The sequence below is a fragment of the Salmo trutta genome, chromosome 21 (assembly GCF_901001165.1).
Source record: "Salmo trutta chromosome 21, fSalTru1.1, whole genome shotgun sequence".
Taxonomy (NCBI): domain Eukaryota; kingdom Metazoa; phylum Chordata; class Actinopteri; order Salmoniformes; family Salmonidae; genus Salmo; species Salmo trutta.
Genome location: NC_042977.1, coordinates 34,646,679 through 34,661,188, shown reverse-complemented (window position 1 = coordinate 34,661,188; position 14,510 = coordinate 34,646,679). Strand labels below are relative to the sequence as shown.

Sequence of the window (14,510 nt, the reverse complement as noted above, 5' to 3'; positions counted from 1 at the left end):
GTCTTTAACAATTTTTAGGGCCTTCCTCTATCATCGCCTGGTGTAGAGGTCCTGGATGGTAGGAAGCTTGGCCCCAGTGATGTACTGGGCAGTATGAAATACCCTCTGGTGTGCCTTGTGGTCGGAGGCCGAGCAGTTGCCATACCAGGTAGTGATGCAACAAGTCAGGATGCTCTCGATGGTGCAGCTGTAGAACCTTTTGAGGATCTGAGGACCCATGACAAATCTTTTCAGTCTCCTGAGGGGGAATAGGCATTGTCGTGCCCTCTTCACGACTGTCTTAGTGTGTTTGGACCATGATAGTTTGTTGGTGATGTGGACACTACAGCCCAGTCGATGAGAATGGTCCACAATCGTCTCCTTTGTCTTGATCACGTTGAGGGAGAGATTGTTTTCCTGGCACTACAGGGCCAGGTCTCTAACCTCCTCCCTATAGGCTCATTGTTGTCGGTGATCAGGCCTACCACTGTTTTGTCATCTGCAAACTTGATGATGGTATTGATAACTCTGTAATGAAAAGCGCTATACAAATGAAATGTATTATTATTTATTATTATTTTGAATGGGACACCTGGTCATCGTGTAGCAGAGTTCTTTAGGTGTTTGGAATGTTAACCTGTTGTTATAGTGTGCCATGTCTGCCCTCACCAGGGTCAGACATCCTCTACAGTAGGCCTTAATGACCAAACACATTTAGCCACTGATTATAATGCGGATGTTTAATAAACATGTCAAATGTAAGATATAACTATTGTTATAATGAATGGAGGAAAGAGAATGGCTTTTATCTAACATAGATGTTGGCTTGGTGAGGTTATAATAGGCAGCGTGTGCCTATGGCCTATGGTAGCCTAGCTACACACCGACTGTATACCAGGCCAGACACCTGCTATGGAACAGTATGCTTTGCCATCAAACAAAATACATCTTTATATCATGCATTTTCACACACGATAGAAGAGGCCGTGATGGAAAGGGGGGATGAGTTGGGCATGAATGTGTCAGTGTCCCTCAAATTCAAATATACGACATGTTATTTTTGCTCTCACTGTAGGGGACTGAAGGAGCGCATCCAATCCTGCTCAGTGCGTGATGCGCAGCCGTGAGTCATGACCGCAAACATGGCACTATGGCACAGGGGGCGGGTTTGTTATACCTAACCTGTATGCGCCCTGCCTATAGGCCTACCGCGACTACAGCTCCCCTGCTGTCATTGGGCATTTCATATGTCAATCTGAACACCAAACGCAGCGCCTCCTCGCAATTATCGCGGTTGCATAAAAATATATGATTAATCCGTTATAGAGGCGAATTTGGGTTCGTTCAGAATGAAGCTTTGACTCCATCCGAGCAAAACGACCCGAGCAAAACATTATTATAGGACAGGACATCAACATTTAACCGATGCTCATTTACAGCAGGTGGCGTTGCTTGTATAATCCATAATCGCGTTTCGATCCGGACCTTGGATTGGATCTGCCTGTTGTTCAGATTCAGCACTGGACAGCGACCGATTTTGTCGCTCGGACATTCAAAACGACAAGGAATCCTCGAGAAAGGGTAGGTCTAAATGATAAATGGCTATAGAAAAATAATATAATAAATTATGTCGATGTATTTATTATTAACGTGTTGCCTGTAAGCAAAACATAATATTCGATGCAACGCGTATCATTTGGTGTAGGTTATTTTTCCTCTTGATGCATGTAATCTATGGAATTATGTCTACAAATTTGCACGGCTTTATAGATGGCTTTTAGAGGCGAATTTTAACAGGACCTCATTCCCCAAATGCCCTTGAAAATAATGGTGTGTGTGCGGTGTTGGAGGCAAACAACTGCGCAATCCTACTCTGACTGCCTCGCTTTCCCTGTCTCTCCTCAGTCGAATCGACCCTTGCTTGGCTCGGGGCATTGCGCGGCTAGATGACTTCACTACATCAACAAGCACGGTAGCCCTGGACTAAATATATCACCACATCCCCCTGCCTTCTCTCTTCCTTCTCTCTCATCTTGAGCGCCCCCCCGCCCGCTAGCACCATGGGTAACCGAGGAATGGAGGATTTGATCCCGCTGGTCAATAAACTCCAGGACGCTTTCAGCGGCATCGGTCAGAGCTGCAATCTTGACCTGCCACAGATCGCGGTAGTCGGCGGACAGAGCGCTGGCAAGAGCTCGGTGTTGGAGAACTTCGTTGGCAGGTAGGTTCAACGAGTAGCAGCCAAGCACAACACGTCAAATTCATTACTAATACTAGGGCTAGAAATAATACAATCTCCTGTTAACCTTGGGGATGTCCTGTCACGGCCAATTTATCCTCAGTCGTGTCCATCCCCGTCACGTTTTGTTTTCCCAGAGGACGCACGCGCTGTGGCGTCCCTGATCATCTCGTAGCCAGGAGCTCGAGCTCGTCTCCATCTTATTTTCAACGCACATTCCTATTGCATTGCAGGCTATATGACAGGGGAGCCGGTATTTGGGTTACCGCAACACCCTCGGGATTTCAGCCCCATCCAGCCTGTTTCATTCCTTGAAATATCAATTTCTTCAGTAGATCTACCATTTAAACAGAGACAACATTTGTTTTCAATCACTTTACACAAATCCATGTCTCTATCTGTAAACTATACATATATAATGTCTATAGGCCTACAGTATTGGGTTGAAATATAACATGTCCACCCCACCACCTGCATAAAGGTTGCTTTAGAACCCGAGATGTCTGCTGTGGTCTCCTGGTTTCAATAGGATTTCTAGTCATTACAGCATAAACTGGATCAATACTGCCTATCTCACTGCTGTGACACAACGGACTATCCCTTTCTAATTTCTGTCAAACAACTGAGATTCATAGGCTGTTGTTGTTTCAGAGTAAATGAAGGATGTAAACCTCTGTAGATGAAAGCATCTTTAGGTGAAGAGTAATTATTTCTCCGTCCTTTTGCCTCTTGGTTTATTTCAAGACATCTATTTACCAATGAATGGAATGAAACTGTAATGCGAGATTGAACTGAATGAAGGCTGAATCATCTGGTTGAGTATTATATTACCAATTATCATTTGTCCCAAGACAAATGCGGGTGACAGGTAGCCTAGCGGTAAGAGAGTTGGGCCATTAACCAAAAGGTTTCTAGTTTGAATCCAAAATAGACAGGGTGGTGAAACATCTGTCAATGTGCCCTTGAGCAAGGCACTTAAGCCAGATTGCTCCAGGGTCGCCGTTGATAATGGCAGAACCCTGGCCGTAACCCCACTCTCTGAGGGTGTCTCAGGGGGAGTTGGGATATGCAAAAACACATTTCCAATTTACACATGGGTATAATACATGCTTTTACATGTGTGAAACAGGACAAATACAAGTGCCTACATTATTATAAGACGAATCCTCTGTATCCTCTGTACTGTAGTTGATTAAAGGTATTTCGGATGTGGGTGTCTCAGAGGGTGAATGATATTGTCTGTAAAATAAGTCATGAAATGACTGTTGTAAGGACTTTTGGATATACAGTACATATACCTGTCACCACTCTTCTCTCATCTTGATATGATCAAATCAGTTCTGCTGTCAATCGTGAAGAAGAGTTTCCATTCGATTTTGTTCACTGTGGGATGAATTGGTACTGTACATTATGACACAGTGTGACCCTTGAATATGGTTTGTACATAAACAGAAGCCATTGGATAGAGACAGAGGAGGTTATAGAGTAGTCAGACAAGTCAGACAACTGTTTCTGAAGTATGACCTATGTCTACAAATATTTACAGACAAACGTGAATGGTAAAGACTGGTAATTTATGCTATGTATAGAAGATGTTTCTGCTATCGCCAAGCTTGTATTCATTAGTGCACACCGTAGCAAAATCTTTTGCAACGGAAAAAATAAGATTTCTTATAGGACAAGATTCTGGAGTCCCTCCCTGTTTGTCCATTTTCTTCCATTTGGTGCCTAGAAAATACGACCCAGGTCCAGATAGATGAGGTGCAGGGTTGTTGTCAGCAGCAGCATCAGTCAAAGCTCAGCCGGCCACCCCTGAGACCTGGGATCCAGCTGAGTAATGATCCTGCTGTCCAGGGTTGGCTCCCCCACACCGCTGCTGAATGGACACCAGGGTTCTGACTCATCTTTTTTGCTAGCCCATAGATAGAGGGCAATCTCATGATCAATATTCATCTAGCCTAGCCGTTGTTTCAATTGCGTCAGGATTGTAGCGTTCAACTGTGTGATGAGAAATGACAAGTGTCCTAAACATACATATAGACAAGGAAACACATGAGCCAACACTCACGCATACACACACACACCCAATCTCACTCTCGTCTGGTAGTAGACTGGTATGTACTGAAGTCATCATTTTTAGTTTATTTACAATACAGTATGTGGTGAATTTTCAAAACTCGTAGTACAAAACTCCAAAGTGGTAACAATTGTTGCATCTTACATTTAAAACCTTTCATTGTGCATTTTTTTTGTTTGTAGACATATTTCACCCCACAACCATTGATCCAAAATATAAGTTTCCTGTGAAATATAATGAACAACCAGTTCATCTAATAGCAAAAAATGTAAGATAGATTTAAAAAGAATTGCCCTTTGAATGTAGTATGCAACAATACTGTAAATTACAGTGCATTACTGTTTCACATTAGGCAATACATTTGCACTACCCATAAAAATGCACTGAACATCAAATTTCCAAAATGTCTACCTCATGAGTGACCATTGAAGGCATCTTTCACAATGTTATAAAATGAAAGAAACATCATGTTTAGCAGGCACTAGTTTGCGTCTGTCTCGCCCTAGGGGGTGACTAGGGGGTGATCTAGTATGTTTATTTCTATGTTGGTGCTAATATGGTTCCCAATTAGAGGCAGCTCTTTATCGTTGCCTCTGATTGGGGATCATATTTAGTTAGTTATTTCCCCACCTGTGTTTTGTGGGATATTGATTGATTGTTAGTGGGTTTGGGCACTACGTCCTCACAGTCTTTGTAAGTTTTGTTATTTTGTTTTGTTAGTTTCACTTAAATAAATATGTGGAACTATACTCACGCTGCGCCTTGGTCCGCTCATTTCCAAGAACGTGACAGAATATCCTACCAAACCAGGACCAAGCAGCGTGTTCACCAGGTAAAGGAGTTTTGGACATGGGAAGAAGTGATGGGTGGATGCGAAACCCTTCCTTGGCGGCAGACGGAAGGTAATAATGGAGGACAGCAACGACGCCAGGGTTCGCGGCCACAGAAAGCCCAAGGACAACCCCAATATTTTTTTGGGGGGGGGGGGGGGGGGGCGCAAGGGGTGGCCGGTCGAGCTGAGAAGAGTGCCAGAGCCCGAATGGCAAACTCTGGAGGAGCGTATCGTCAGACCACGGCCACAGAAACCCCAAGATTTTTTTGGGGGGGGGGGCACATGGAGCTGGCGGCTGAGCCGCGGGAAGAGCCAGAGACTGTCAGTGAGGCAATGGAGAAGTTATGAGAGAGATGTTGTGCAAGTGTGTTCTCCTCAACATTCGACCAGAAGATCCGGTTAGCAGTCTGGTGAAACCTGTGTCGGCTCCACGCATCTGGCCTGCAGTGCGCCTCCCCAGTCCGGTACGTCCTGTGCCTGCTCCTCGCACTCGCCCTGAAGTGCGTGTCCCCAGTCCGGTACGTCCTGTGCCTGCTCCTCGCACTCGCCCTGAAGTGCGTGTCCCCAGTCCGGTACATCCTGTGCCTGCTCCTCGCACTCGCCCTGAAGTGCGTGTCACCAGTCCAGTGCCACCTGTGCCGGCTCCACACATCAGGCCTCCAGTGCGCCTCCCCAGTCCGGTACGTCCTGTGCCTGCTCCTCGCACTCGTCCTGAAGTGCGTGTCACCAGTCCGGTGCCACCTGTACTTGCTGCACGCATCAGGCCTCCAGTGCGCCTCCCCAGTCCGGTACGTCCTGTGCCTATTCCCCGCACTCGCCCTGAAGCAAAGAAAAAAAAATGTATGAAATGTATGAAATTGTATGAAATGTATGCATTCACTACTATAAGTCGCTGCTAAATGACTAAAATGTAAATGTAATGTAAGTGTGTGTCACCCGTCCGGTGCCACCTGTACCGGCTCCATGCACTAGGCCTCCAGTGCGCATTCCCAGTCCAGAGCTTCCGGCAACGTTTCCCAGTCCAGAGCTTCCGGCGACGTTTCCCAGTCCAGAGCTTCCGGCGACGTTACCCAGTCCGGAACCTCCTGCGACGGTCCACAGTCCGGAACCTCCAGCGACGGTCCACAGTCCGGAACCTCCAGCGACTTTCCACTGTCCGGAACCTCCAGCGATGGTCCCACGGTCCGGAACCTCCAGCGATGGTCAACGGTCCGGAGCTTCCAGGCAAGGCATCCAGTCCAGCTCCAAGGCCGGAGCCTTCTTCTGCGCCAGTGCCCAGTCCAGGCGTCCAGTCCAGCTCCAGGACGGGAGCCTTCCTCTGCACCGGTGGCCAGTCCAGGCACGGCATCCAACCCAGCTCCATGGCCGGAGCCCTCCTTTGCGCTGGTGCCCAGTCCAGGCATGGCGTTCAACCCAGCTCCATGGCCAGAGTCCTCCTTTGCGCCGATGTCCAGGCATGCCGTTTAGCCCAGCACGATGGCCGGATCTGGGGTCTGGGCAGGGGCTACGACCTGCACCGGAGCCGCCACCGACACTAATCACCCCCCTACCCTCCCCATTTGGTTTCAGGTTTTGCTGACCGGAGTCCGCACCTTTGGGGGGGGTACTGTCACGCCCTGACCATAGAGAGCCCTTGGTTCTCTATGGTGTAGTAGGTCAGGGTGTGACTAGGGGGTGATCTAGTATGTTTATTTCTATGTTGGTGCTAATATGGTTCCCAATTAGAGGAAGCTGTTTATCGTTGCCTCTGATTGGGGATCATATTTACAGTGAGGGAAAAAAAGTATTTGAGCCCTGCTGATTTTGTACGTTTGCCCACTGACAAAGAAATGATCAGTCTATAATTTTAATGGTAGGTTTATTTGAACAGTGAGAGACAGAATAACAACCAAAAAATCCAGAAAAACGCATGTCAAAAATATTATCAATTGATTTGCATTTTAATGAGGGAAATAAGTATTTGACCCCTCTGCAAAACATGACGAACTGGCACAAAGACAGGAAACACAGGGATAAATACACTGTGGAAAATGAGCGACACCTGGAGGGGGTGGAGACAATCACAGGAACAGGTGAAACAGATCAGGGCGTGCCTCCTGGTGTCCTACCTGGGCGCATACCTAGCTGACCGGGGTGTCGGCAGTGGAAATTGGCAATGAGGGCCGGGTCCAAGACGTCTTTAGCAGGGACCCAGCACCTCTCCTCCGGGCCATAACCCTCCCAGCCGGGGTCAAACCTTCAGAAGGCGTCTCACCGTAAACGCTGGCTGGCCATCGATAACCCGATGGAGGGGGGGGGGGCTGGAGACAAAGGACTGTGTGACACGGGCTTAATCCTAGACACATGGAAGGTAGGGTGAATATGGAGGGTACGGGGTAACACAAAACGGATAGCAGTGGATCTCAGGACTCTGGAGATGGGAAAAGGACCAATGAACCGGGGAGACAGCTTGCGGGACTCTACCCGAAAGGGCAGATACCGAGTGGAAAGCCATACCCTCTGCCCAATGCGGTAGCGGGGAGCTGGGGTCGGGCGACGGTCAGCTTGTCGATGATACCTGGAGTTGGTCTTAAGAATAGCCGCCTTGGCTCTTCTCCAGGTACGTCGACAGCGGCGGACAAACATCTGGGGCGAGGGTACACTGACCTCCTGCTCTTGTTCCGGGAAGAGTGGAGGCTGATACCCCATGGAGCACTCGAAAGGGGAGAGTCCCATGGTAGAACTGGGAAGGGTGTTCCGGGCATACTCCACCTAGACCAGTTGACGGCTCCAGGTAGTGGGGTTGGTTGAGACCAGGCACCTTAAGGTGGTCTCCAGGTCTTGGTTGGCTCGTTCTGACTGACCGTTAGTTTGGGGATGGAATCCGAATGACAGGCTGGCCGACAATCCAATAAGGGTGCTGAATGCCTTCCAGAACTGAGATGAGAACCCCGATCGGAGACCATGTCTCCCGGGAGTCCATGGATCCGGAAGACATGCTGCACCATAAGCTGGGCCGTCTCCTTGGCAGAAGGTAGTTTAGGGAGAGGGATGAAATGGGCGGCCTTGGAGAACCGATCGACTACCGTCAGAATGACAGTGTTGCTATCAGACGGAGGGAGCCCAGTGACAAAGTCCAGAGATGTATGAGACCAGGGACGATGAGGGACTGGTAGTGACTGAAGGAGGCCAGAAGGAGCTTGCCGTGGAGTCTTGTTCTGAGCACACACAGAGACGTCAGGAAACATTGTGGGCCACCAGAAACGTTGCCGGAAGAAGGCTAGTGTACGACGGGACCCTGGATGACAGGTCAGCCTGGAGGAATGAGCCCATTCCAGGACCTGGGACCGGACTGGATTAGGGACAAACAGCCGGTTAGCCAGGCCCCCTTCAGCTCCAGGCTGAGAGTGTTGTGCCTCACGGACCAGGTTCTCAATACCCCAATCCACAGTGGCAGCAAGGCATGAGGTAGGAAGAATGGTCTCAGAGGTTGTGGGTGTGGCAGAGGAACTGTATAGGCGGGAGAGGGCGTCAGGCTTAACATTCTTTGAGCTTGGGCGGTAGGAAATGGTGAAGTTATATCTGGTGAACAGGAGGAACCACCGGCCTGCCTGCAGTTGAGGCGCTTGGCTGTACAGAGATATTCCAGGTTTTTATGGTCGGTCCAGACCAGGAATGGCTGTTCTGCTCCTTCCAGCCATCTTCACCGCCAGGAGTTCTCGGTTGCCAACATCGTAGTTCCTTTCAGCAGGATTGAGATGATTGGACAGGAAGGCACATGGATGACGTTTCTGGTCCTGGGCAGATCCCTGGGACAGGATGGCCCCCACTCCAACATCAGAAGCATCCACTTCCACCACAAATTGACGCGAGGGGTCCGGATGGATGCTGTTGTGAACCGATGCTTCAGGTCCACAAAAGCTCCACAAAAGCTTTGTCGACAGCTGGAGATCATTTAAATGGTACCTTGGGAGAGGTGAGTGCCGAGAGGGGTCCGCCAGGGTGCTGTAGTCCCGAATGAAACGGCGGTAGAAGTTTGTAAAACCAAGAAACTGTTGCAACTGCACCCTGGATGTTGGTTGAGGCCAATCCACCACTGCTTTCACCTTTCCAGGATCCATCTGAACATTGCCCTCAGCAATGACATATCCCAGAAAGGTGATAGTAGATAGAGCGGTGGAACTCACACTTCTCGGCTTTCACAAACAGTTGGTTCTCCAGGAGGCGCTGAAGGACCTGTCTGACATGAAGAACATGTTCTTGTGCAGATCGGGGGAAAAAACAGGATATTGTCAAGGTACATGAACACAAACCGGTTTAGCATGTCCCGAAGCACATCATTGACCAAAGCCTGGAAAACAGTTGGTGAGTCCAAATGGCATGACCTGGTACTCATAATGTCCACTGGCTGTGTTGAAAGCTGTCTTCCACTCATCCCCCTCGCGTACCCGAACCATGTGGTAGGCATTTCGAAGGTCCAACTTGGAAAATATGGTGGCCCCCTGGAGAGGTTCAAACGCAGAGGAGAGTTAGGGGTGTAACGATTTTTAACAGTAATGTCATTAAGTCCCCGGTAGTCAATGCACGGAGGCAGGGTCTTGTCCTTCTCCACAAAGAAAAACCCTGCGCTGGCAGGAGATGCGGACGGATGGCCCCAGTGGCCAGAGACTCCTCTATAGCTTTGGTCTCTGGTCCAGAAAGAGAATACAATCGACTCCGAGGTGGTGTAGTGCCTGGGAGAAGTTCAATGGCACAATCATAAGGACGGTGCGGGGGAAGGGAAGTAGCACGTGCCTTACTGAACACTTCCAGGAGGTCATGGTTTTCTGTGGGAATAGCAGAGACATCCACAATCTTGCTAACATCCTGAGGAAGACTACTTGAGTAAGGCTGTGCTGCTTGAAGGCAGTGGGAATGGCAAAATGGGCTCCAACCCAGGATGGAACTTGTGGTCCAATCAATTATGAGTTTGTGCTTTTGAAGCCAGGAATATCCCAAAACAATCGGAACATGGGGAGATGCAATGAGGAGGAACTGGATTGTCTCACTGTGGTTACCAGAAACCCATAATTGAACGGGCACAGTACTATGGGTAACTTCCCCTATAGAGCTGCCGTCCAGTGCCCTAGCATCCATGGGCACAGAGAGAGGTTGAATGGGAATACCAAGCTCTGAAGCCATCGTGGCATCCAATAAACTTTCATCAGCCCCGGATTCAATGAGCACTTAGATTGGTCTCCCCACAGCACAATAGCAAAAAGGGGTGTACGGGTGATGGGAATTAGGGATCTCCCAGTCTGACTCATCATAGTACTGGTACCCAGTAGAGACAAGGGTTTCCTAATAGGGCAGGTAGCTATAAAATGTCCTGCCCCTCCACAGTACAGACAACAGCTATTATTCATCCTTCGTGAACGTTCCCAACTGATAACGAACTGCATAACTCAGGAGTATCCAACTCACCCGTCATAGATTCCCGAGATGGCTCGGGTGACTTCGAATCCTCTTGGAAGAGCTGCCTTCGGAAACTTCCAGAGTCCCTTGGAGGTGAATGCGCCATAGTGGGTGCACGAGTGTGCCTGAGACCAGACCTCTCACTCTTGCGTTCCCTTAATTGTGAACAAAAAACATTATTGTCATAATCATCTTAATATTAATTTTAGGAGTAGGCGGATATATTGTAGTTGTATTCATTAGGTATGTTGTAGTTGTATTCATTATGTATGTTGTAGTTGTATTCATTAGGTATGTTGTAGTTGTATTCATTAGGGATGTTGTAGTTGTATTCATTAGGGATGTTGTAGTTGTATTCATCAGGTATGTTGTAGTTGTATTCATCAGGTATGTTGTAGTTGTATTCATTAGGTATGTTATAGTTGTATTCATTAGGTATGTTGTAGTTGTATTCATTAGGGATGTTGTAGTTGTACTCATTAGGGATGTTGTAGTTGTATTCATTATGTATGTTATAGTTGTATTCATTAGGTATGTTGTAGTTGTATTCATTATGTATGTTATAGTTGTACTCATTAGGGATGTTGTAGTTGTATTCATTATGTATGTTATAGTTGTATTCATTAGGTATGTTATAGTTGTATTCATTAGGTATGTTGTATTTGTATTCATTCATTATGCTGTAGTTGTATTCATTATGTATGTTGTAGTTGTATTCATTAGGTATGTTGTAGTTGTATTAATCAGGTATGTTGTATTTGTATCCATTAGGTATGTTGTAGTTGTATTCATCAGGTATGTTGTAGTTGTATCCATTAGGTATGTTGTAGTGGTATTCATTAGGTATGTTGTATTTGTATCCATTAGGTATGTTGTATTTTTTTTCAATAAGGTATGTTGTATTTGTAGTCATTAAGAATGTTGTAGTTGTATTCATTAGTGATTTTGTAGCTCATTTCCAAATATGCATTATGATGCGTTACCAGCTTTAAACATTTTTAACAAGAATGACAATTATTATAATAACCGAGACTATTTGCGTGATAAATAATTGTTTCCCAAACATCCATAATCATCACAGCCCTAGCTGTTTCTTTGTGTTGTTGTCTTGATTGGCTGTCTGTCTGCAGAGACTTCCTGCCCCGAGGCTCTGGGATCGTCACCCGCAGGCCCCTTGTCCTGCAGCTCATCAGTGCCAATGCAGGTAACACACGCGCTCACACGCACACGCGCGCGCACACACACACACACACACACACACACACACACACACACACACACACACACACACACACACACACACACACACACACACACACACACACACACACACACACACACACACACATACTTATCTGCATCTTTCTTCACAGAATGGGCAGAGTTCTTACACTGCAAAGGGAAGAAATTCACTGACTTCGATGAGGTTCGCCAGGAGATTGAGGCGGAGACTGACCGCATTACTGGGGCCAATAAGGGCATATCTCCCGTCCCCATCAACCTGCGCGTCTACTCACCACATGGTACCCATACCTAACCCCTCATCCACCCTCTTTCTCTCTCTTACTCTCTCTCTCCCTCTCATACATATCTCTGTGCTCTCCTTCCCTACTGTGTGTTCATTAATATTCACTATAAGATGTGTCCTCCTCTCTCCTTTCCCCCCTGCCTGCAGTGCTGAACCTTACCCTGATTGACCTGCCTGGCATCACCAAGGTGCCCGTGGGGGACCAGCCAGTGGACATTGAGCAGCAGATCAGAGACATGATCATGCAGTTCATCTGCAGGGAGAGCTGTCTCATCCTGGCTGTCACCCCGGCCAACTCTGACCTGGCCAACTCAGACGCCCTCAAACTGGCCAAAGACGTTGACCCCCAGGGTAAGATGTTGATCATATTGCTATATCACATTATGGGGTTAGCTGATATTTTAAACACCTATCCAGACGTTGAGAGATCTCGCAGGCATCTGCAATGAAGTCAGCTATGAACGTGGTCTCTGTGTTGTGACTGACTTCTGCCTTTGACCCTTACCCTTTGACCTCTGACCCCAGGCCAGCGGACCATAGGAGTGATCACCAAGCTGGATCTGATGGATGAGGGAACAGACGCCAGGGAAGTCCTCGAGAACAAGCTGCTGCCCCTAAGGAGAGGTGGGACATCTCTTTCTCTCTGTCTCTTACTCACTCTTTCTCTGTCTTTCTACCAATCTCTCTCTTTCTTTGTCCCTCTTTCTCCATCTCTATGTCCACCGATCTACTTCAGTCATCTTTGGTATCAGATTTTCTGTTCTATCCTCCTCACTCGCCTTACATTTTGGTCCCATTTTATTGTATCTCAGTCATGTTTTTTCCACCATCCCGTCTGTCTGTGTGTGTTGCCAGGTTATATTGGAGTGGTTTCACCCTGTCCATCTGTGTGTGTTGCCAGGTTATATTAGAGTGGTTTCACCCTGTCCATCTATGTGTGTTGCCAGGTTATATTGGAGTGGTTTCACACTGTCCATCTGTGTGTATTGCCAGGTTATATTGGAGTGGTTTCACCCTGTCCATCTGTGTGTGTTGCCAGGTTATATTGGAGTGGTTTCACCCTGTCCATCTGTGTGTGTTGCCAGGTTATATTGGAGTGGTTTCACCCTGTCCATCTGTGTGTGTTGCCAGGTTATATTAGAGTGGTTTCACCCTGTCCATCTGTGTGTGTTGCCAGGTTATATTGGAGTGGTTTCACCCTGTCCATCTGTGTGTGTTGCCAGGTTATATTGGAGTGGTTTCACCCTGTCCATCTGTGTGTGTTGCCAGGTTATATTGGAGTGGTTTCACCCTGTCCATCTGTGTGTGTTGCCAGGTTATATTGGAGTGGTTTCACCCTGTCCATCTGTATGGAAGCCCTGAAACCCAAGGCAAAAAATAAATAATGTAGACTCTTGGATTATCTTGTTTGAACGACTAACTATCTTTTTCAAACAACTTATTATTTTGTTTCAACGACTTAGTATAAAAAATTATATTTTTTACTAAGTAATTCAAACGAGATACTAAGTTGTTAAAATTAGATGCTAAGTCGTTTTTTTTTTTTTTAACTAGGCAAGTCAGTTAAGAATAAATTCTTATTTTCAATGATGGCCTAGGAACAGTGGGTTAACTGCCTGTTTAGGGGCAGAATGACAGATATGTACCTTGTCAGCTCGGGGATTTGAAGTTGCAACCTTTTGGTTACTAGTCCAACAGCTCTAACCACTAGGCTACCTGCCACCCCCAATATGTTTCAACAACGTATTATCTCATTTGAACTACTTAATTGTTATTTAGTCTAGGCATCATTTATTATGCAGCTTGTCAGAGCATTTAATGGTTGCTGCAGCCATTCATTCACTGATTCCATCCATTGATATAATTGTTCTTTGATAGCCTGAAGTAGGGCTGCTTCTGAATGCCAGATCCTGTAAGTGGGTGAGTGTGGAGCGAGGAGCAGAACGTAATTCAAGTAGATAAAAAAAGGTTGTCACCCGTCTCTCCCGCTCCAATTTGACTCTGGTACTGCTCATTTCCTTTATCACTATTGTTTTAATTAGGTCTATTTGGTTGTAATGATTTAGCCTACAGTATGTATAGTTTATATTCTACTGTCTAACATTAGTGTGAGCAGACCAAGTAATTTGGTGTCACTCTAAAGCGGAAAGGTGGAATAAACGAGTCAGGAGTAGGTTTTCTTGATTGAACACAGTTCTCTATTGAGGTATTTCTGACAATACAAACACTCCAACACAGTCAATGAGAATCTCCCAAGGAACAACCTACATCTTCTTCTTTAGATGACACAGGATCACAAGACGATTATCTTTAAACTATAACAACAATCACAGATTTGTCACCGTCTTAATGGATCTTCTTGGATAGCTCCCCTCCCTTGGTAGCCATTCTCCAGAGATAGTTTATCTTCCTCCCTTCTCGC

The 14,510-nt window shown here is 46.8% G+C and overlaps 1 protein-coding gene across 1 annotated transcript in view; it reads left to right on the top strand.

Annotated features, from left to right (window-relative positions):
• The first annotated feature begins 1,247 nt into the window (after positions 1–1,247).
• Positions 1,248–14,510, top strand: part of LOC115157244 (dynamin-3) — a 44,778-nt gene continuing 31,515 nt past the window's right edge. The window contains exons 1-6 of the mRNA XM_029705329.1: positions 1,248–1,560; positions 1,885–2,200; positions 11,691–11,764; positions 11,934–12,083; positions 12,236–12,439; positions 12,614–12,712. Of these exons, the coding sequence (XP_029561189.1) occupies positions 2,040–2,200; positions 11,691–11,764; positions 11,934–12,083; positions 12,236–12,439; positions 12,614–12,712 (688 nt within the window). The 5' untranslated portion in view covers positions 1,248–1,560; positions 1,885–2,039. The remainder of the gene's footprint in view (positions 1,561–1,884; positions 2,201–11,690; positions 11,765–11,933; positions 12,084–12,235; positions 12,440–12,613; positions 12,713–14,510) is intronic.